The 22,048-nt window shown below is 54.9% G+C and overlaps 2 protein-coding genes across 4 annotated transcripts in view; both read left to right on the top strand.

Moving 5' to 3' along the window:
- Positions 1-22,048, top strand: part of ZDHHC18 (zinc finger DHHC-type palmitoyltransferase 18) — a 46,165-nt gene that overhangs the window by 22,854 nt on the left and 1,263 nt on the right. The window contains exon 10 of one of the 3 annotated variants that reach the window (XR_008443043.1): positions 566-655. The exons of 1 other annotated variant lie outside the window; for it this stretch is intronic. Coding sequence is in view for 1 of the 2 variants with exons in the window: in XM_054011714.1 (XP_053867689.1) it covers positions 566-775 (210 nt within the window). In the remaining variant the exon portion in view is untranslated. Of the gene's footprint in view, positions 1-565; positions 1,490-22,048 lie in introns of those variants that run through there. One more of the 3 variants, XM_054011714.1, reaches the window with a different exon arrangement.
- SFN (stratifin) lies at positions 6,716-8,222 on the top strand. Its single transcript, XM_054011720.1, has one exon. It carries the CDS (start codon positions 6,831-6,833, stop codon positions 7,569-7,571), a length of 741 nt encoding a protein of 246 aa, XP_053867695.1. The 5' UTR covers positions 6,716-6,830; the 3' UTR covers positions 7,572-8,222.

The following is a 22,048-nucleotide window of genomic DNA, read 5'->3' as shown; positions in this document are numbered from 1 at the left end:
GGAGTCTGTTCCACTGTTGGTGCTGCTGCCGTTCTCCGCCATGTGCTATCCACAACAGGTGTGGGTGTAAAGGAAGTCATGACCTAGCAGCTGTGGAGAAAACAGATAGTTACACACCTGCAGAGTGTCTAGTGGTGGCTGCATGTGTCTTGCTCCGATCCCCCTTTCTCCTCATCTTCCTCTCCCTGCTGAGTGCTGTCTTGATCATGTGGTCTCCTAATCACCCCCTCTCCTACTGCATGATGCTTGAGAGCACTGGTCAGTAATAACTCACTTACCTGCCTTGTTTTGAGGGGTCTAAACAGCTGATGCTTGCCTGGCATGGGTGTTACCAGAGGTCAGCTGCTTCAGCTCCTGAGGAGAGTGTTGCTGGAGCCTCGCTTGTGCTGCTAACACAGGACTGGCACTGATCTGATCCCATCCTGTTCTATTTCCTGTAGCTGGCTTGGAGGATCCACTCCTGCTCTTGCTCCTGTTACCTGCCTCTCACTCTAGTATTTCTTGTACTAACTCTCTCTTTCTCTCCTCCACTTTCCTTTCCCTGCACTGACGGGGGGAAATCCAGTATGTTCAGGGGACTAAAGCGCTCTTGAGGACACGGATAATACCTGAAACAGCAGCCATTACCACCGCCTGTGCCTCCCCACGCCAGGGCTACGCTACTGCACCTCGGTCCCTCCCGTGGCAAGAGAGGGAGGAAAGCTGCTGTGCACGTGGGAAAGCCTTTCCAAACCCGCGTGTGGAGCTGACGCACTCTGCTGTGCCATGGGTTTGAAGCATAAAGCCATAAATGCATCTGTTCTGCGTGCAATAACTGGAGTTTTTACCGTCTCCTGCTGCTGGAAAGAGACTCATGCAACTGAACCAAGGCCCTCGCTGGCTCCTTGGAACTAGCCTTACTCTGCAGTGCCGGTGTCGCCCCCTCAATAGACTGAAGATGTAATTATAGTTATTTAGATGAGCAGGTACGTGAGACTTTACCAGGTTTAGTGCGGGGTGTTCACAGCTGGTTAAGTGGGCTTGTGAAGCAGAATTCTGCCAGAGCTGGCCAGCAGGCCGCCTCCCCAGCCGTGAGCTGCTTGCGCGGTATGTATGCAGGCAAAGGACTCTCCTGTCTCTGAGGTAGTTAGTGTGTGTGAAGAGTTCACCTGTCAAACACTTACTAGTAAGTTCTGTGTTTTCCGTGTCTTAGGATACACTAGTGTAGAGGAAGGGATTAAGTGCAGTAGTGACTTTTGCAGCCCCTGTGTAGATTCCTCTGCTCCTGCCATCAGCATTATTGAAAGGACAGAGCAGAAAAGAGGGGGAGGAAACTGGATGCTCTAACACTCTAGCAGCCACTGGCAAACCAAGCAGGGTTTGTAAAAGGGAGCTGGTGTAAACCTGTGAGACCCCACCCTGGTCAGCTAGGCTAGAGTCTGGTAGGGTTTGAAATCCATGTATGCCTTTTACTTTTTGTAACAAAATAAAGTTTCTCCTATTTACTGTACATGGGCATCTGGCTGCTGTTTCCCCAGCACCCAAGGGGAACGCCTCCAGGCTGCTCTTACCTGTGTGTGCTTTTCCTTTAGGGGGTGGAGTGAATGAAGATGGAGCATAGAAGGGTTTGCGTATGTCTGTATGACCTCTTGTGTTAACCACGGGGCTGAAAGCCAGGAACTCCCTCAGCCGAAAGCCAGCTTTGGCACTGTCTGTGGCCTTAGGGCACGTTCGAGCCACCATTCCCCCCCCCCCATAAAGTGGGAATGAAACATGGCTTGTTCCCAGGAATGGGAGGTAATATTTGAAGAGCATCAAATGTCTGGTGCTGAATTGTCACCGTTTTTCCTGATCAGTACTAACCCAAATTCAAACCCTGTCGCTGCTGAAATACCAGCCAGAGATCTGAGTCAAGTCAGGGCCCTGTCGCCCATCTCTGCAAAACTGAGACAGGGTGGGCAATGGCTCTTGAGGGGCAGGAAGGGTCAGTTCAAACAAGCTTTTTTGGGGGGGCTCATGGTCCTGCACACGCTCTGCAGGCTATCAGCAAGCATCTGACTGCTACAAGGGGCTATTTTAAGTGGCTTTCTAAAGCGGAGCTAGCAGAACTCTGCCTCAAGCCTCACATGTGAGAGCTGCTGAAGTGAGTGCACAAGACGGGAGGAGGAGGCAGGTGGTGATCCATGGCTCTGCAACAAGACATGGAGACTGGCATCTAGCCTCTGCTGAAGCTACTTAGGCCTCCCTTGGTAAGAGCTCGTTTTATATGATATTGCTTCAGACACACGTGCATTTAAATCAGACCTACTGGCTGGAGGCAACTCCAGGGGCCTTATTTCTCACAGCTGCCCCACAGGCAGGGCAGAGTCCGCCGTAGCAGCATGAGGATGCAATGGGCTGTCCTCTCACACAGCTGCTGTCGGGGTGAGCTGGCTACCGAGAAACAAACCATGGTTGAGAGCAGTGTTTGAAGTTGTGCTTAAAACATTTACGACAGACGTGACCAGGGATGGAAAACTGTAGACTGCTGAGACTGATGCTGGCTTTGTACTTCATACAGCACCAGGCCTCCCAAGGTCCGTCTGTGCCGTTGGCCTTCCCACCGTGGAGTAGAATGAGTAGAGGGGAAGAATTGTTTAAAAAAACCTCACACAGCTGCATCGGTGCTCTAACAGCTTTGCAAATGTAAATGGATTTAGTGCTCAGAGTGCGAGTTTGATGCAAGCCCCACAGAAAGGACAAGTGCCACAGCCTCTAGGTCACAATCTGTAATATTGGGAAATGCATATACCCCAACCTCTTGCAGATTCGAGGTCGGTTAGTTTGTTTGGCCTTTGGCCCTTGATGCAGCTGCCTTCAGGTCAGGTTCGTGTAGTGCTGTCCTCACCAAGGGCATTCCACCAGTCTGGGCCGTGCACTTCAACTGCAGACAGTTTAAAATGGAAGCCGCTCAGCCCATCTTGGCACAGGCAGCACTGGTGGCCTACACGCAGCGACTCGGTGTATGCACTGGGCAAACCAAGGGAGAGCGTTGGGTGATGGCTTCCATTTGGTGACCAGTATTAAAAAAACAAGCAAAGATTCCGTCTGGAACTAGGCTGTCACTTTCCCGGTAACAGACTGGCAGAGCCTTCACCCTGCCAGGAACAGAAATGGAGGGATAATTCAGGGACACAGTGAGATCTACTGCTGAAACGTGCTATTAATTCACCACTCGGGCTGGGAATGGAGAGAGTTGTAACAAGTTTGACACACAGGTGGGGCTAGTTTCCTCTCAAGGATAGAGGCGGTGGAATCTCCTTCCTTAGAGGTGTTTAAGGTCAGGCTTGACAAAGCCCTGGCTGGGATGATTTAGTTGGGGTTGGTCCTGCTTTGAGCAGGGGGTTGGACTAGATACCTCCTGAGGTCCCTTCCAACCCTGAGATTCTATGATTCTAGACCGGCCCTAAAGACAAGGACTGCGCTTGCCTCCTATCTGAAGGCAGCAGCCCCACCACTGTACAGTGGAGTTCAGTGGCTGGATGGATCAACAATTCCATTTCCTGGGGGGATTAATAGTTTGTCCCTTGGAATGTTCTGTGGGGAAGGAACAAGGATTTTCAAAGCTAGGGGAGGATGATACGAAGGAGCGCTCACCGAGAGCGTGTTAGCACTCCTAGGAGGTGACAGCGGAGAGCCGAAGAGGATGGCCAGCTGCCCATGGAAGCCGGTAGTCTTGTGGGGCTTGCCCAGGGTGTCCCCCAGCCTCAGGTACTCAGTGGTACAGATTCAGGCACCAGCCTGTAGTTGTCCAAACTGGGGTCTGATCCCGGTGCCAGCATTAATACCCACGGCTTGTAGACTTCTGGCTGCTTTCAGAGAGATCACAGGGGCCCAGAACTGAGGTCTCAGGTAGAGCAGGACTCTGCCAGCAGCACGGCTGGGGCATTGGGTTGAGCGCTGACAAAGCAGAACCACCACCATTCCCTGCAGCATCTAAGACTCCCAGCCCAGCCTTACTGAAATCCCAAGATCTGATGAGTATTAGGCTGCCGGAGTCCTAGCTTAGTGTTAATGTTGAATATAAACACTTGCCCTCAGCTAGGAAGTAGTGTCTGTGGCCACAGGCTCCGGTGGAGCCAGGTGACAGGCCGGTGGCTAGAGCACTAGACTGGAACGTGGGAGACTGGGTTCGAGTCCTTGCTCTGTGACAGGCTTCCGGCGTGACCTGGGGCAAGTCACGTGCAGTTGGATTTTCAAAAGCACTGTTGAAAATGGCACTAGTCTCTCTGCCTCAGCTTCCCCTCTATAAAATGGCGATAACAGTACCTCCCCATGGCACATCAGTGGTGTGAAGATGGGGAAGATTGTGTGTGAGGTGCTCAGATACGATGGTAATAGGGGCCAGATATGTACCTTAGTTAGCTAGAGCGTCCACCATGCAGTGTTAATCCCATCTCTAGGCTCAGGAAAGTTAGTTTCAAGCCTCAGGGGTGGGTTTTCCTCAGCCCTTAAAAACCAGCATGAGAGCAAGAGCCACCGTGGGCCATGCTATTCCCATCTGGCTTCGCTCGACAGGGACCTTCTGCAGCGAAGGGCTCACACGTCAGCCGGAGGAGACACTCCGCTGCTGTTTGCACAGATGAGTAAACCAGTGAGTCATGCAGCTATAATAATTTACCTGCAAACTGGGACAGCTGAGTTACTGACCCCACCCTCCCCTCCCCATGCTACACCAGCTGTAACCATACAGCAGATAAGGTGAGCGATTAAGGCAGGTTTCAGAGCAGGGAATTTGTCATGAAGCCTTCAGGCAGCATCAGACAGAGAAGCAGTCAGCTCCTGGCAAGTGGGAACAGGCTTAATCAGTTTGAGAGTGAAACTTCAGTGTAACATGAGAGACAGATTCTAATCGGAGTAGCTAATTACAAAGCAGCCAAGCAATCGCAGAAATTGTTTTTCAAGCATCTTCAATGTAATCAAAAAGAAGAATGAGCAATAAATGGAGAAAGGCCTGGTTTGACAATCGGATGGAGGATACAATACAGGACAGCTTTTATTTCACAAAGAGATGTCTGTGTCCCAAGTACACCCTTTCAACAGCCACAAGTCCCCTCCTGTGTTTAGATCTGAGCTGTGTTCCCTGCCTCTCGCATGATGGAAAGTATCCATGCTATTAGGAAGTGGCTTTAGAAGCTCTTATTTTAAAGCAAAACTTCTGTTTCATTGATGTTTCTAGTGGGGAATGGTGCTGCCTCTCATCTGAGGCATTTAACGTCAAGTCACACGAGTACACCATCCTGAAATGGGTGGGGCTACTTTAAACATTACTGTCCCCCACCCTCCCATGGTCAGTCCGACTCTCGGACATGCTTCCAGAGAGTGGTGTGCAACTAGGGTGACCAGATGTCCCGATTTTATAGGGACAGTCCAGATTTTTGGGTCTTTTTCTTATATAGGCTCCTATTACCCCCCACCCCCTGTCCCAATTTTTCACGCTTGCTGTCTGGTCACCCTATGTGCAACCAACTTGGACAATAGCATTATGTTCTCTCTGACACTAATCTCCCTCAAGGCAAAGTGGCAGAGGTGATTTAAAAATGAACTTAGCAGTCGTGGAAGTTTTCCCCACCAGCACCTAAGACAGGCAGTGCAGGCTTGTTTAACCACGTATTGCCAGCCTGCCCCTTTGCTCAGTAGACAGCTTTGGGTTGTACAGACGCAAGTAGAAAGTGGCTTCTTTCTTACGCCTTCCTCGTTGCCCATAAACATATGCCTAGGGAAATAGAGGTCAGCTCTGATGCATATGGTTCAATTTTAACGGAAGTAAGAGAACTTCAATTTGAGGTATGATTTGAGCATAAGATTAGGAGCCAGAAATTCCTTGATTCTAATCTCACTCCTTTACAAAAGAAAGAAAAAAAACAACCCCCCCCCCCCAACTTCTGTGGATTTGGACAAATCATTTCTCCTCTCTGCCTTGGTTCCCAAGCTGTACAATGGGGATAAATACGGGGCCTTGCGGAATTGAAGAGCCCTGTAGACCTGCCAGCATTTTGGAACAGAAACAGCATTTTCAGAACTCTGCCCCATAAAGCTGGAGCTGCTTGGCCACCTTTGGTTTAGGAGCTTGTTCACTGCCTCTTGCCACTTCTGCCACCGGGTTTCCCTGCGCGGCACCGCTGAGGACAGTAGTGGGGTGAAGAGCTGCATCTGAAATCTCCCAGCATTTATGTCAAGCTTCAAACGATAAAATGTTTGAGAGATTCTGGAAGGTGAGTTTAGGGCTGTTGGAAGCTGCAGGATCAGCCACCCCAGGGCTTGATGGCCTCTATCGGGCCAGAGAACAGGGACAGCAGCAGTGGGACAAGATTCCCCCACACACCCTGGCAGGGAGCCTAACTCCAATCAGGTGGCGCCTCCTCTAGCTCACCCTCCATGGCCTAGCAAGTCGTTGGCTGCCAAAAAGGGGGCCAATTATGACAGCGAGAAGAGTCAGCCATGCAAATTGGAACCAAACAGCAAGACCTCTGCTCCGAGTACCAGCCTCCTGCCCAGCAGGTCTCAGGGAGGGGGCCTTGCATTAAGGTGGATTTCTCGGACATTGGCTAGTGCATAATCCGTTTAGCTCCAAGGTGAATATCTGCATTTTCCTTTTAAGGAGAGCACCGTCTGGGAGGAAGTGGGGGGAGGGGTTCATTGAGAGCTTCTCTGCCACGCCTAGTCGTTGCTCCAGGCTGAGACGCCAAGCCAAAAGCCGATCCCGTCAGCAGAGCTGAACAGAGACTCGGAAGGCTCCCAGGGTGACTGCCTGCTCCTTTTCGAACCAGCCTCCTTGCAAAGCGGTCTCCTTTCCACCAGCGCTCCCAGCCATGGCGAGAAACCACCAGGTGCAAAAAGCCAAGCTGGCCGAGCAGGCCGAGCGTTACGAGGACATGGCTGATTTCATGAAGGCAGTGGTGGAGCACGGGGATGAGCTCTCCAATGAGGAGCGCAACCTCCTCTCTGTTGCCTATAAGAACGTGGTGGGATGCCAGAGGTCCGCCTGGAGGGTCATCTCCAGCATCGAGCACAAGACTGAAGAGGGTGATGACAAAGCGCAGCTGGTGAACGAATACCGGGAGAAGGTGGAGGGGGAGCTGAAGGACGTCTGCAACATTGTCCTGGGGCTGCTGGACAAGTATCTCATTAAGAAAGCCAGCGACGCAGAGAGCAAAGTCTTCTACCTGAAGATGAAGGGAGACTACTTCCGATACCTGGCCGAGGTAGCCACCGGGGATGAGCGCAAGGAGACCATAGAAAATGCTCAAAAAGCTTACCAGGAAGCAATGGACATCAGCAAGAAGGAGATGCAGCCCACGAACCCCATCCGCCTGGGGCTTGCCCTCAACTTCTCCGTCTTCCACTACGAGATCGCCAACGCCCCAGAGCAGGCCATCACGCTGGCCAAAACCACGTTTGATGAAGCCATGGGAGACCTGCACACGCTCAGTGAAGACTCGTACAAGGACAGCACCCTCATCATGCAGCTGCTCAGGGACAACCTTACGTTATGGACGGCAGAGTGCGCGGGAGAAGACGGTGGAGAAGCCGGGGAAGAGCCTAAGAACTGAACTGCAGCCCACCAAGCAATGGTCACTCTCCCTGTCCCTCCTCCTTTTTTGTAAGACACGTCTCGGCTCCCAGACGCTCTGCCTGGATTCCAACAGCAAAGGGGACTGACTGGTCTGTGCGTATGGTATTCACACGTATATCTTGCCTTTTCTCATGGCAGCTTTGAGACAATTCCCCCTTCCCTGACCCTCCCCCCCTCCTTCCACATTTCTTGTGATCTTCCTGCTGGGGTGGTTACTGCTGTGGAAGGGCACTAATAGCTTCACACAGACTTGGGTGTCCCACCCATTATCAGTAACACCAGGGGTTCCTGACCGCCCCCCAGCACTGGGGCCTGCGGGTGCCTCCTGGCACCTAACATTTAAAAAGGGGAAGCTGAGTTTGGTTTTCGGGGTAAAGATACCAAAACCTAGTCGATCGCCGCTAGAGAGTGCGCTCTCCTTTGCTTTCTGTAGTGACTTATTCTGCAGGGTTCCTCTACGACCTCCTGGGTATTCCTTGAGTCAGTAGGAGGCTGGAGGTTTTGGGCCATGGGGGGGTTCTTTGTAGTGGGTTAAGAATGACAAACTTGAGGTGCCTCCTGTATTTGTGTATTGCCAAAGCCACTGCCTGCCTGTCCCTCTCCAATAAAACTGCACTTACACTCCTGCCTTTGTAGTCCTCGGAGTCACTTCTTTACTGCATCCCGGTACACGGTGCGGCCCTGCCGGGGCACGGCCAGCGCTGCCTGGCACACCGCAAAGCATGCGTTTCCAATGCACTGGAAGGGGAGAGGGAGTTGCTGGCGTGCTCAAGTCGAAGCAGGGAGTGAGCGCGGAACTTTTCCAGGCAGGTTCATGCACGCCAGGCTGCCTGTAGTCGCTCTGTGCATGAATGCTGGACCTGAGCAGAGGAGCTAGACTGCAGTTAGCCTTGTGAGCAAGTTGTGCCCACAGAGAGACCAACATGATGTGAGACCTGGTGACCTTTGGTAAGTGATAGAAATAGGTGGGGTGGAGGAGCAGAAGCTTTCCCAGGGGAGAGGGACTCCGAATGGCTCATGAATGGGTAAGCAGGATCCCCCTCACCCTCCTGAAGGGAACAGCATCAGTGACCCTTCTTCAGGCCATCTCCAGCACCAGGTGGCATGACACCACCCCACCCCACCCCCCGCCCCAGCTGCTGCCAATAATACTGGTTTTAAAAAACAGCCACTATTCTGTGTATTCCTGCAACTAAAACCCACAGGGCACTAACCGTCACATCCAGCTCTGCTCGCAGCGTAGGAGCTAGTCAGCCCCCACACCTTGGTACGGTCCTTCTCTGCATAGCAAGCCCACATGCCTATGACTCCAATTCACTTCCAGAGATGCAGGGCTTGTCTACATGAGTTAGTGGCACTGCCCAACTGAAGTGGTTATTTAAAACGGATGTAGTTTAACGGTGGCAAACCCCTGTAGTGGGGACATTTATATTGGGTAAAAAACAGGCTTAGTTGGGTTTAAGCGTAAATGAAGTAGGATGCCGTTTAAATTAAGCTGAAATCAGCTGCTCAAACCGAAAGGAGGGTGACCAGAGGGGTTTGCCCCGTGTAACTAACTCAGAAAACCCACACGGGTGCAACTTGTACGTAGAAAAGTTCTTGAGAAGATCTTGCAACTGGGAGCCTTTAGGGTCCTCCCCAGGGCTGATCCTGACCAGCCTACACGTAAGTAAACACAGCTTACTCTGTCTACACCAGGTGCTAAGTTCCGTGTAAGGGCGTGTTGGGCAGCACAGTTTACCGTGCCGTTTTCCTCACCCAGATGTGGGCGACTTCAGGATTTCACATGGGAGCAGCTGCTAAACTGCTCCAGGATTTGTCAATGCTGGCACAAAATGTCCCCATTTGTCAGCCGTATGAACGTGCCGTAGGCTCACGAGCAAGTGGAAGGTCACAAGGGTCCAGTCTTAGGCATCCTTCAGTAACAGCATTAAAGAAGGAGCTGTTGAAGTGTGTTCATTTGTGTTTGCAGACAGCAGTGGGGTGGACACTAGCTGGGGATGTTTGGATTTCAGGGACCATAAGCAGGGGCTTGTTTGCTCACAGAATGAGCTGATGTTAATGACAACGAGCTCCCATAGCGGTCAGGATCACTAGCACTCAGGACCCCACAGGGCCTTACGCACGGGCACCTTCACACCTCTGGAGCGGAAGGCAGGATGCGTTTAGCAGCGCACAGCAACAGCCTAGGCTGGAAGGCAAATACTGCATCCAGTTGGCAATGCAGGGGGAACGGAGGGAGGCTGAATGCAGTGAGTAGCGCCATGAGGAGAACGTGCCATGGCAGCTTTAATGACCATGAGTGAGCAGGACCTCTGGTTTACTCCAAGCAGCCTGCGGTAGCTTTATTCTAGGCTGAAAGCCCAGCATTAATAACTAGAGAGCCCACTTTTAAACTGTTCTGCTTTTCATTAAAGACCACCAGTAGAGCCCGAGAACCATTACCTCAATGAGGGGTCAATCAGAGAGAGGTAAATCAGACTCAAGCCTAGCGTCACCAAGACATCATATGGGTGACATCCGTGGCGGCGCCATGGGCCCGACGGGAAGGGGGTGCTGACAGAGTAGGATTTCCACGCAGCACTCTCCTTGCAGTGCCAGCTTCCAGAGTCCTCAGCTAGAGAGGAAAGGAACATTTGGGACTTGGATTCCTTGGGCTGCAAACCTACATAAGACACGGCGGAGCCGAGGGGCTTCTGGGGAGGATGCACAGAAGGCCAGGAAAACTCAGCAGTTATTAACCTGGCACTTTTCCAGCGCATGCCTTTGGAGAATGGGTGTAGCTGACAGACTGTACTGAGTTCAGCTTTTGCCCTACACTAGTTTCAACTTGACAAATCATTACCATAAAAGAGAGTCATGCCACCTTGGGCTATGAGCTCATCGGCTCAAGCAACGCAGAGCTGGGCGGGGACGGCATTTGGATGGGAAACCAGGCTGCTGGAAGATAGTGGCGGTGGTGAGTCAATAGGCCCTGCCCACACTAGCCTTTCTGTAGATCTCCCACCATCACTAGTCCCGGTGAGAGCGCCAGTGGAGCCAGAGCGCAGGCGGCGACGGGCATTGTGTCACCTTGGCACGTAGGGCTGTTTGAGCAGGGTTAGACAGCACGGGTCTGTCTACACGCGAGCTGCATTGATGATAGAGAGAGTCAGTGCAGAACCTGACGTCCTGGGCTGCTGGAGGCTCCATCTTTCAGAGGAGACAAATACCTAGCTCCTGGACACTTGTGGTCATTGAGGTTTGCTGAGTTGCCTCTGAGATCTGGCTGCTTGGCACCCATTAAAGTTAGTAAGAATTTGGGGTCTAAATCCCTACCGAGGCTTTGAAAGTCAGTCTGGAGAGCCCAGCCTGCACTTGGCAGCTGGGGGGAGAAGCTCGGTGCAGTTACACCTGCATGCAGTGAGCGTCCGGCCTTTGGCGCCATTCAGCGTTGCTGCATCTCGGTGGCGAGGAGTAAATTCCTGCCTCAGCTGCACTGAGGCGGCAGCAGTGGCACCAGTAATTCCAAACGCCTGCCACCAGTTTCCCCAGTGCACACAGGTCACAGCCCACGAAGAGCTGCTAGCCAAGAGCTGACAATTCCTGGCAGGCTGGGAACCAAGTGGGTGGTCCCCAGCCCCCAAAAAGCCACTCTGAGACACTGGCCTCTCTGGCAGATGGCCAGATGAGAGTATCATGGGTAAGCATTGGGACAAGACAATACCTAATGTCCACAAAATGAAAACGCAGGAACAGCGACTTGCTCAAGGCGTCCCAGAGTCAGCGGAAGAGCCGAGAGCAGAGGGTCTCCTGAGTCCTGGCCCAGAGCGGAACCCCAAAACCATCTATCCTGCCTCGCCCCCAGGAACTCCACATCCTCTAAGGGAGGGGGCTGACAGTCAAACCAATGCTGCTGCACTAAGCCCCTCCTGACCCACGTGCCGCAGCAGGCAATGAGAGTCCAGTATTCGGGGCTACGCCCTGCTCCTCCTACTCATATGGAAAGTCGTCAGCCCATGGACACTAAAGGGGCTACTAGCCAGGAGGACAGAAAACAGGCTTTGGCCCTGTAAAGCGACCGGAAGGTTGGGCGTCATGTGCCCTAACGAGTGCCCCCAAAACCCACATGCTGAGCCACTATGCGCTGGACTTTGCTTCGCCAGCCCAGGGGCGGAGGGGTGGCGTGTGACCAAACCAGTCTGGGAGCCCCGCCCAGCAGAGCGCACCGGGGAGCCGGGCGATTTGTGCCGAGCTCAGCACGAACGTCAGCACAGAACATTCCCTGCAGAGCTTCCGGCTTGTGATGCAGTAGCTGAGCTCAGCACCTTGTGCCAATTTCATCTCCAGCCGCACCCCTGCCGGGCTCCTTCCAGCACAAATACGCGGCGCTGAGACTGGGACTGTCCTGGCAGGGCCTCGGGTGCAGCGGCTGTGGAGGGCCCATTAAGCGCAGAGCGCAGCCGTGCAGCCCTCAGGAACACCGTGTGCAGGTTGAGATTTGCCACTGCTGCCCAGGAATGTGCAGCATCCAGTGTCCTACGCTGGCCCTGCTGCGCACTCGCTGGGCTGGGGCGGGAGCACCAGTGTCTCGTGCAGTTCATGCCGGGGCAGAGCACAGCACTGCGCCGTGTTTGCGCTAGGGAAGCTGCCCCGGACATTTCCCATTATTTATCTAAGGCTAGGTCTATACTACCCGCCTGAATTGGCGGGTAGAAATCGACCTCTCGGGGATCGATTTATCGCATCCCGTCGGGACGCGACAATCGATCCCCGAATCGGCGCTCTTACTCCACCAGCGGAGGTGGTAGTAAGCGCCGCCGACAGAAAGCCGCAGAAGTCGATTTTGCCGCCGTCCTCACAACGGGGTAAGTCGGCTGCGATACGTCGAATTCAGCTACGCTATTCACGTAGCTGAATTTGCGTATCTTAAATCGACTCCCCCCTGTAGTGTAGATGTACCCTAAGCCGAGCTGGGAGAGAGCAATGGCCCAATGCCCCAGCACTGGGGAAGCATGGACCCAGGCCCCCAGCTGGGTGGCATGAGCCTTCACACCCGGTCAGCCCAAGCACTCAATGCCTTTGATGGGCATGAACGAATGCAGCCTCAAGTCCCGCGTGAGGGGGCTCCTTAGCCCCGGTGACACCTGGGGAGATTGGTACGGCTACGGGAGTGACGGCCAGCGCTGTGCACAGCTCAGTGGCAGAGGTGGGGAAAGGACCCAGGATGTGGAGGACTCCTGGTTAAACGAGAGGCGCTTCTCCTTGGCCCGGCTGAGTCACAGTTTCCCCCGTCTCTCCTAGACAGCTGACACCTCTGTGACCAGCATGTCCAGCAGTTCTTCCTTGCTGCCAGCCTGCTGCCTGCCCCAGCCAGGAGATCAGGCTTACAGCTGCTGGTTCAAACCCACCCCTGGTTGGTAGCCAGTTAGTCAGTCCCATCCATAGGCTGATTTCTGGCCTTTGGGACACAGGTTGGTCAACTCAGTGTTGTTCCCATCAGATCAGTCTCCACATCGCCACATGGAGTGTGAGCTCCCCGCCACTGCTGGAAGAGGTCCCTGCAGGGCATGTGCCCAGGCCGAGTGGGGACACCCATGTTGTCCCTGTGTAATGAAGCATCTCCAGGACTGGCTCGCCATTAAAGTTTCAGGGGCATCTGTCACTGGGTCACTGGCAGGCCCTGAGCTCGCTGCCTAGTGCCGCGTGCGCCATCTCTGCCCATTAATGACATGCATTATTCTGAAACGGGCCGCGTCAGCTGGACCGTGGGCGAGACACAAGATTTATCAGACTTCACAGCCCACTGCGAGGGAGGTTGCATTATTATACCCAGTTTACAGAGCGGTAACGCCAAGTCAGTGGCAGCGCTGGGAAGAGAATCCAGGAGCCCCCTGTCCTTCCCCCTGGGACTCCCTGAGTTCCAGTTCCTGACGAGGTAACGTGAGCTTCCTTGGTGCTTTCCTGGGTGAGTGCACTGATGTAACGGCGTGGGAGGCCAGGCTGCATAAATCAGAACCTGTTTGCCTGGCTGCATCACCCTGGGCAGTGCTGAGCTCAGCCTGCTGCCTGCAGTCAATTGTGGGACTGGAGCGGCCCCACTACCGCCTCATACGCTTTGCCCCCTGCTGCCCCTCCTTCCAGGACCTGTGATGGCCTCCAAGCTGCTCAACCATCTCTCACCTCCTCCCTGCAAAGTGCCCCAGCCCAATCCCACCTCCCCTGTATCCACCTTGGCGTTTGCTAGCACCTCCCAGCGTGTTACTCTGGTCAGTTTGGGACTGACCGCTCAGCGGGATGAGAACGGGCAGCGGCTGGAGAATTTCACGGCATCGTGCTGGAGAGGAGAGATGGGACCGGCTCAGTGGCCAGAAGGGACCATTAGATCATTTAGCCTGAGCTCCTGTGTATCACAGGCCACAGACCTTCATCCAGCTACCCCTCTACTGAGTCCAATAACTCACAGCACCGTGGGCTGGAAGAGGGGCAAGAGGGCGAGCAGCGCGTTACTGGCACTTACAAAGGATGCTAAACTGGGAGACGGGACAAAGACAGGGCCCTAATGATTTGAATTGTGAGCAAGAGACACAGCAGAAGTCAGCTGCCCCCTCAAAGGGACTGAGGCTCTGGACTTGCTCCCCACGCTGGGGAAGGCGGGCTGCAAGAGCAATGCCCAGCCAGGCCTGGCCGGGGTGGTGCAGAACCCGTGAGACATGGGGCGGCCGTGCAGCATGGCCTGTGTGGGGCGACACATGCTGAAGCAAACTGCACCAGAGCAAGAGAGGGCTAGTCCCGCTCTGCGCCCAGCTGTGGGGCACCTGCACCTGGAACAGAGTTCAGCTCATCACCAGAAATATATTGATCAGCTGGGGGAGAGTCAGAGAAGAGGAACAGAAATGACTGGGTGGGAATCGATTGCTGGAGGAAGACAGAGGGCTGATTTGGCTTAGCCATGGCTAAGCACTGGTAGGACCAAGCCACTGGGGGGCATCAGCTATATGATTAGCTAGGCTACCACCCCAAAGGGCTGGCGCTAAGAATGGGAATACTCTCACCAAGAGAAGCTTCCGCACAGGGAAAGGTGTTTAGCAGCGAGTGGAAGAAAGGGCTGGGCGGTGGGAGACCTGGGGGCAAGTTCTGCTTCACCACAAACATTGTGTGTAGCCCTAGCCATGTCCCCTCAGTTCCCCCTCAGTATGCTGGGGATAGTAGCGCTGCCCTGCGGCCCGGGGGGTATTGTGATGCACTCAGATACTAGAGTGATAGGTAACCAGCAGCCTCTTTTCCTGGGTAAGTGATTGAAGTCCCAGTGCCTGGGACATTTAGAGACAGACAGGCTCAGAGTACAGTATATCCTGTTAGCAGTACCCTGCGTCTAGGGAGTTGACACAGCCACCTAATCGGCGATTAGTTTAAAACTGGGAGATGTGTAACAGAGAGTCTCTAGCCCTTACGGTTATAAACAAAACCTCCCAGCTGGGAACCCAATGGAACTGATGCAGCCAGGTCTGCAAACAGCCTGAACACCCCCTCCAAATCTGGGGGGCGGGGGATAGTGTGACCCGCTCCGTTCCTCTATAGAGAGTGTTGACTCTGAAACCTACTGATAACACCAATGTCTAGTTTGTTAACTATTTCACTGCACTGCTGGATGTAGAAGCGGAAGTTGGAGCAAAGGGCATTTGGGCAGTTGGTTGTTCTCAGTTTGCTTGAGGGGGAGAAAGCAGAGGGAGAATGGACAAAGAATTCAACCCTTCCCTGAAACTCATTTCAGCCCCGACCTAGCATTCCTTGCCCCATACCAAAAGCCTCACTTGCCTCCTGGGGGGCCAAACAAACACGAATGCCTCCCAGCTCAGCAGCCAAAGCCTCCCGCTCGCCCCGCTCTTATGTGGCAGTTACTCCAAGTCACTGGGGAGCATGGGGCACAGTCTGGGGGAGGGAACAAACCAGATTGATAGCAAGGCACACATATAACACAAGGGATGCAGCGCTGGCAGGACAAGCCAGGGTGTGGGGAGGGGAAGGAAAATTGGGAGTGTCACTATTGGGTAGTGTAGATTGAACAGACCACATAGGACATGGGCCCCCACACACACTGTAGGGAACGGGGACCCACCAGTCCAGCCATGCTCCTGTTCCTGTGAGCTCCATGCTCCTCCGGGCCTGGGGGGAAGCCAGGACTGGCTGAAGAGATCACAGGCAGGTGATCAGGGAGGGCAAGGTGGGATTAGCTCCAGCTCAGTGCCCCCAAGGAACCCCGGGGGTCTCTTGCGGCAATGCCCCCTGCCCCCCCGGTGCTAGCCAGCCAAGGACTAGCCTGCCTCCGAAGGGTTAAAAGGGCGCTGAGGTGGGAGCCGCAGTGCTGGATTTCGACAGAGCCGAAATTACAGTGTTGCTGGGCAGGGTGGGCGTCGATGCTCGCTGCACTCGGAGCCGGTCTTGCAGCTTTTCCCGGGATATGCCGCAGGGGCCGGGGCTCAGCGGTGAAGCCGCTAGGAAGCATTTTGTGCAGGCTCAGCATGTGGGACGTTCCACAGGCCCCGCTGGGCCTTTGCTAACGCAGCTCTTTGCAGCAAGAGGGCGAGCTTGGGTGGCGGGGGGCAGAGGAAGTGGCAGCTGGGGCACAGAAGCCGAAACTGAGTGAAACTCACCCGCTTTTGGTACTGGCTGTGCACGGGGAGATGCGGGCGCCCACGGCTGGGGACTCAGGGGCCCCCAGGCGCTTGTGGGAGAAGGAGGGCACTGGCCTCCTCCGGCAGCCCCCAGGGAAGCCCAGGCCTTCCCCAAATCTCAAGAGAGCCCCAGGGTTGACTGGAACCCTAGAGAGAGAGAGAGACACACACACACACACACACACCCCATCTCCAGATCTCAAGCGAGTCTGGGCTGCTTTGCCCGGTCCAATCCCACGACACCGGCTGGCGCTCTTTGCCTTGGCCAGGCTCCCACAACAACCCCCACCAAGTAGAGCTGGGCAAGAGGTTTGGCCAAGCCACTGTGAAGTGGCACTGCCGAGCCTCAGAGCCAGGGCCCAACCCTGCTCCGTAACTCCACCAAAGTCAGCGGGGCTGTCCGGGTGCAGCTGGGGGTGGAGCCCGCCCTGCAGTGTGGTGAGACTTGAAAGGAGCTCGTGGCTGCGATCCCCCCCTGAAGAAATAAAAGCAAAGCTATAAAACTGATCGGGTGCATGGAGAACAAGCGAGCGGCATCAGCCACACGCCCTGCAAAGCCCATAAAGAGGCAGGGAAGCACCTGGCACCAGCCGGAAAAGCACCCCAGGGGAGGGAGCTGCTTACACCTCTGGTGCCTGAGTGGGAAGAGTGTGAGAACGAACAGCTCGACCCCGCCACTCCCTTGCGACATGTGACATTGCAAGGTTCCCAGGCTACGCTGACATGCCCAGTCTGCCCCTCGTGTGTGTGTGTGTGGGGGGAAAGGCTGCAACCCCCCCATAAACCCTCCAGCCTGTGGGGGCTGAACCCCCACTGGGAACAGCGATGGGCTACAAGCCAGTCGGCAGATCCAGCCTCCCCCAAAGTTTGGGGGGGCATTCAGAGTCACACCAGCACAGGGGGCTAATTAAGGGGGTTCACCTCTGCATGTACCCTTCCCTGGCCTGGGTGAGCAGAGCTCCCCACAGCTCCTGGCTGTAGTGCAGTAACCCCTGGGTCAAAGCCCAAACCCAGAGGGCAGGCAGAGGGAGCTTTTCACAGCCAGTGCGCTGGTTTGGGCCTTTCTCGAGGTGCTCTAAATTAGATGGATTTCAATCTTAATCTGAATTAGCCCCAGAGATCAGCTGTGGAGCCAGATCCAACCTCCAAATTTGTCCCACAGGGTCGATAGGAGGAAGAGGCAGGCTTCAGTTCAGGCCGTGCCGTACTGGAAATAAGTCCAACTAGCAATAAAGTGCAGCTGGTTATTCTCAACGGGCCTGCAGCGATTCCTGGGTTTCTGGAAACGCCAGCCCAGAGAGAAGAGAGTCTCTATCCCCCAGAGCCTCCCCCCAGCACTTGGCCGGCCAGGTCAGAGTAGAGGATGCTCTTGGGTGTGAGGACAGCTGTCACGTGGGCTGCAGCCTGTATCCTAGTCTCTGTGTAGGGACCCTGTTGCGGCAACAAGTGATTCTGCCCATCACCCTCTCCCCCAAAGTGCTGCACAGCCATTGGGCACTAGCTGAGACCTCAGCAGGCCCCTCCGAGCCACAGCAACACGGCCAGGGTGCAAGACCCAAAAAATGCACTTGGGGTTTTTTCAACTAATTGCCATTGAACAGGCGTTTGGCCCCGCGATCACTGCTGACCCTCGAACCCCCCACGGCAGCACAGGGCCTGGGATTGCGCTGACCCATCAGTCAGTGCCAGCCCCACTGCGACCCAGCCGGCACCAGGGAACAGCTACTCCCGGCGTGGCTGTGACGAAGGCTGAATCGCAGCGCGAGACCAGCATTGGCATTGCCGGCTCTCGGGCTCAGCCTGACCTGGGCTCCGCTCAGCTCCAGCATCTGAGAGCCCCAGACTGCAGCACCGATAACCCGGTGCTAATAACCTAATACTTCGCCTGACGTACAACAGATGTGCGGCTGGGTTTCACGGTGCAATTGATGGAGCCCCCCCACCCCTCTCATGACCAAGCCCCCTGTATGGTCACAGGGCTAGGGGGCCCCTGAAGCAGACCCTGCACTGAGCCAATTTTATACTGGCAAAAAATTTACTGCAGGGTACAATTACCCCCTATAAAACACTGCCCTTGCTGTGCAACACACACACATTCTCTCTCTCATGTGGCTTTCTCTCTCTCTCACACATACACACACCTCCCCCTGGTGGCGTGTGCACACACACACACACAGCGCCCCCTTGTGGCTCTCACATACACACCCCATCTTGTGGCACCTGCGGAGTAATAAGATGGCACGAAAGCCACAGCCTCCTCCCCCACAAAAGGAGTGGACTAGGCAGAAATTCCAGCCAGGCTGCTAAGATACAGATTTGTATAAGATCAGCTGCATCTCCACCGCCAAGCGAGAGCGAAGGGACATGTTGACGCCTGCAGGAGCCTGGAAGAAATGAACCGATTCCCTGCTAGGAACCATCCCAAGCTCTTCCCGGCATCAAAGCCAGCATTCCTCACCCCACACAGCAATGCTCCAGGAATGCTGTGCATTGCTCACAGGTGAGCGCCAGCCCCCAGAACAGGGACCTGCAGGCAGGAAACCGGTCCTGACAGTGAAGCTGAAGGAGCTGTGGCGGCCTGTCCCCTTGTGAGAAGGTGGCAGCCCCATCTCCGGGGCCACTGAGGGAGCAGTGTCGGGGCTGAGCCCACCACGAGTCTGCGAGGACGGTGGCCTCTACGGGACCCACAGCCCTTTTCCGTTGTTATTTGAAGCATTTGCCATAGCACCCTGTCCCCTCCCTCCTGGTCATGGGGCAGGGTGTGTGTGTGTGTGTTTTTCTTCCACACACTGGCTTTATGTGCCTATGGCATGGTATTGGGGGTGGGGGGGGGACTGCACACAGCCACCTCCAGAAATGGTGCAGTAGCCTACGTCTGCCAGCTCCCCTCCTTCCCAGGGCGGCAGGGGAAAGGGCTTCCCCCGCTCAAGCAGCCGGTCCCCCCGACCCTGGTTTTAGTGCAAAGGGCACATCCAGCAGCAATTCAGGGTCCTGGCGCACCAGGACAGGCGGGGGCTGCATTAGAAGCTAGCCAGGACGGCCCCCCTGCTGTCTGGCTGCAACAGCTGCAGAGAGGCAAAGGTGCCAGAGTTGTCTGCTTCCCAGGCACAGTGATGCGGGGGGAGGCTACAGGACATCAGTGCATGAAGCTGTGGAGTACAGCACGCAGGGGCTCCTGACGCTGCATGGGGCACCGAGCAGGGTGAGGCCTTGAAACTCAGTATATTAACCCCAACCTCCCTGCGTCTCAGGAGCGACAGCGAGAAGTCCCCCAATCTGGAAGAACACCAACTGCTGAACCAACAGGCCCGCGATGACGGCTTCCTCTTAGGGACTAGCCCTCTGCCCCCATCCCGAGCAGAGTCATCCTCAGAGCACGTCCCAGGCCCTACGTCCTCCCCGCTCCCTTGGGAGGGCGGAGAGGCTCAAGTCCTATTTGTCAGGCAGGGAAAAAGGTGACTTACCCAAAGTCACAGCCAGGGGCTAGAACTTGGGAGTTCCTGGTTCCCAGGCCTGGCCTCTGGCTACTAGACTCTTTCGTCCCCTAGCCAAAGAGCCACCATCCCAGGGAGCTGGGGGTGACACTCACCAGGCTCAAACCAAACTGCTCAGACTAAGGGACACAGATGCCAGCATCTTTCACTCCTCATCCTCACCCCCTGCTGCCCCACAGCGCCCACAGTAAGCAAACCTGGTGATTTTAACCCAGTCTATTGCAGCCCCTGGCCATGTGACCAATTAGTGGGGAGTTGCAGCTTTTTTAGGGTAGAGCGATGGCTGCTGCAGATCAGAAAGTCCTTCAGTCGCCCACAGAAGATTGATTGCACCTGCCTGTTTTATGCCTCACTTTACAGGAGCTGGTTTTTAATGGTTGAATTGGTGGGCGAGGCCCATCAGTGGGCATTAGCTAGGTGAATGGGGACTGACTCCCCATCGCCTGTATCAAACGTATCGTTTGCGTTTCACCCAAGCCTCCCCTAATTTCACCCTGGGGGGGATCTTTCTGGCAGCTGTCCCCACTCTAGGGTAGCCTAATGTGGTCTATTGTCTGCATTCACCGGGCATGTAAGGGGACCCTGTGGTTCCACTGGGATATTCCAATGTGAAGATGATCTGAATAGCTTTCTAGAGGGAACCTGAAATAGACAGCTGCCCATGTTATTTGCCCAGGACTAGAACAGCAGAGTGTGCAAGAGGTCAGGATTGTGGTGCACTGGCAGCGTGGTGCAGGGCACCTAGGACTGGAAAAGCTGGGCGGTGGGTGGAGGGGGTATGGAATTGGCAGAGGACAGTGGCTGGTGCATTTGCAGCGGGTAGGCTGATGGGGTGAAAGGATGCAATCCAGGAGGCCACAAGGAGGCCTGACAGGCTAGGAGAATTGGGCTGGATTGTGGGAAGAAGCCGCGGTATGCAGTCCCAGCGAGCTGAGCAGAGGGCGTGGCAGCGGTGCTGTGTGCATGGAGTTAGCGAGGAGAGGTACCACAGGAACGGGAAGCATCAAAGCGCTTGCTGCATTCGCTTTCAGGCCCTGAGCTACGAGCGTCTAGCAGCCCAGAGCTGGGAAGCACAGGATGGGCACAAATCTCACCATGCAATCCCACACTGCAGGTTTCCTTTCTGCTTGCTTAGTGCTAGCAGCATGCTGGGCAGGAGGGGTGCACAGGAAATGACAAGTCCATGAATGACATATAAAGCTGCTGATCTCAGCTGGGATGGGCGGCGTTAGTCAGACGTTGCCCCAGGGGAAACCCTTCCACACTCAGCTCTGAGCTGAGAGACATGGCGCTGGTCTCTCTCGGTCCAAAAAAAGGTATTACCTCATCCACCTCGTGTCTCTCATATCCTGGGCGCAACACGGCAACAACATTGCAAACAACTGAGCCGTTCAGGCATTTTCCTGAGGCTTCGGTTACTACAACAAACAGTCCTGACCCATGAGTGCGTCAGTCCGCTCTGGCAGCCTTGCACTTAGCCCTTTACAGAGAAGCTAGTGAGTGAGCTGAAACATGGAGCCAGGCTTCGTGGAAGGGGAAGCCCGGCTCTGGTGGGAGTCACTGTGAATGCCTGGCTCTGAGTCACGGGCAGAGTCACAATCCCAAAGGAACAGCTTCGATACTCGACGTCGAGATTCTTCTCTGACCCCATCACCAGTTTGCGTGGGCCTCAGACACAGCAGTGAATCTAGCCTCACAATCCCCCGGGGAGACAGGGAAGCACAATTAGCCCCTGTTTTACAGATGGGGAAACTGAGGCAAATACACGGTTGAGTGACTTGCCCCTAGGTCTGTGGCAGAATTGGGACTGACCTCAGATCTCCAGTGTCCCAGGCCCGTGTCTTATCCACAAGACTCCCCCTCCCCATTCTCTTTATCTTTGGGATGTACCTGGCCCTCATTTCCATTGTATCTGACTGAGCACCCCACTGTCTGATGTATGTATCCTCACAGCATCCCTGTGAGGCAGGGCACTGCTTTTAGTTCCCCACCTGTAACATGGGGATGAAGCACAGAACGACTCACGGCATGTCCACACTACGGGCGCGCCAGCAGCCCAGCTCCAGGGCTCCAGCTGCACTGCTGGAGTGGAGACACTGCCTACAGCAATGGAAGGGGTTTTTCTTCTGCGGTAGTAGATCCTCCTCCCTGAGTGGCAATAACTACACTGCCGGAAGAATTCTTCCGCTGACGTCGCCACATCTCCACTGGAGTCACGTCAGCATAGCTACAGCGCTCGGGGAGGGGAATTGTCACACCCCTCAGCCTGTAGTTACGTCGCTCTAACTTTAAAGTATAGACCAGGC

This window comes from Malaclemys terrapin, chromosome 22 (genome assembly GCF_027887155.1).
Source record: "Malaclemys terrapin pileata isolate rMalTer1 chromosome 22, rMalTer1.hap1, whole genome shotgun sequence".
In the NCBI taxonomy this organism is placed as follows: domain Eukaryota; kingdom Metazoa; phylum Chordata; order Testudines; family Emydidae; genus Malaclemys; species Malaclemys terrapin.
This window is presented reverse-complemented; position numbering and strand designations above follow the sequence as displayed.

What these genes read in the sequence shown, in the direction of transcription:
- SFN (XM_054011720.1), top strand. Translation starts at nt 6,831, where the DNA reads ATGGCGAGAAACCACCAGGTGCAAAAAGCCAAGCTGGCCGAGCAGGCC.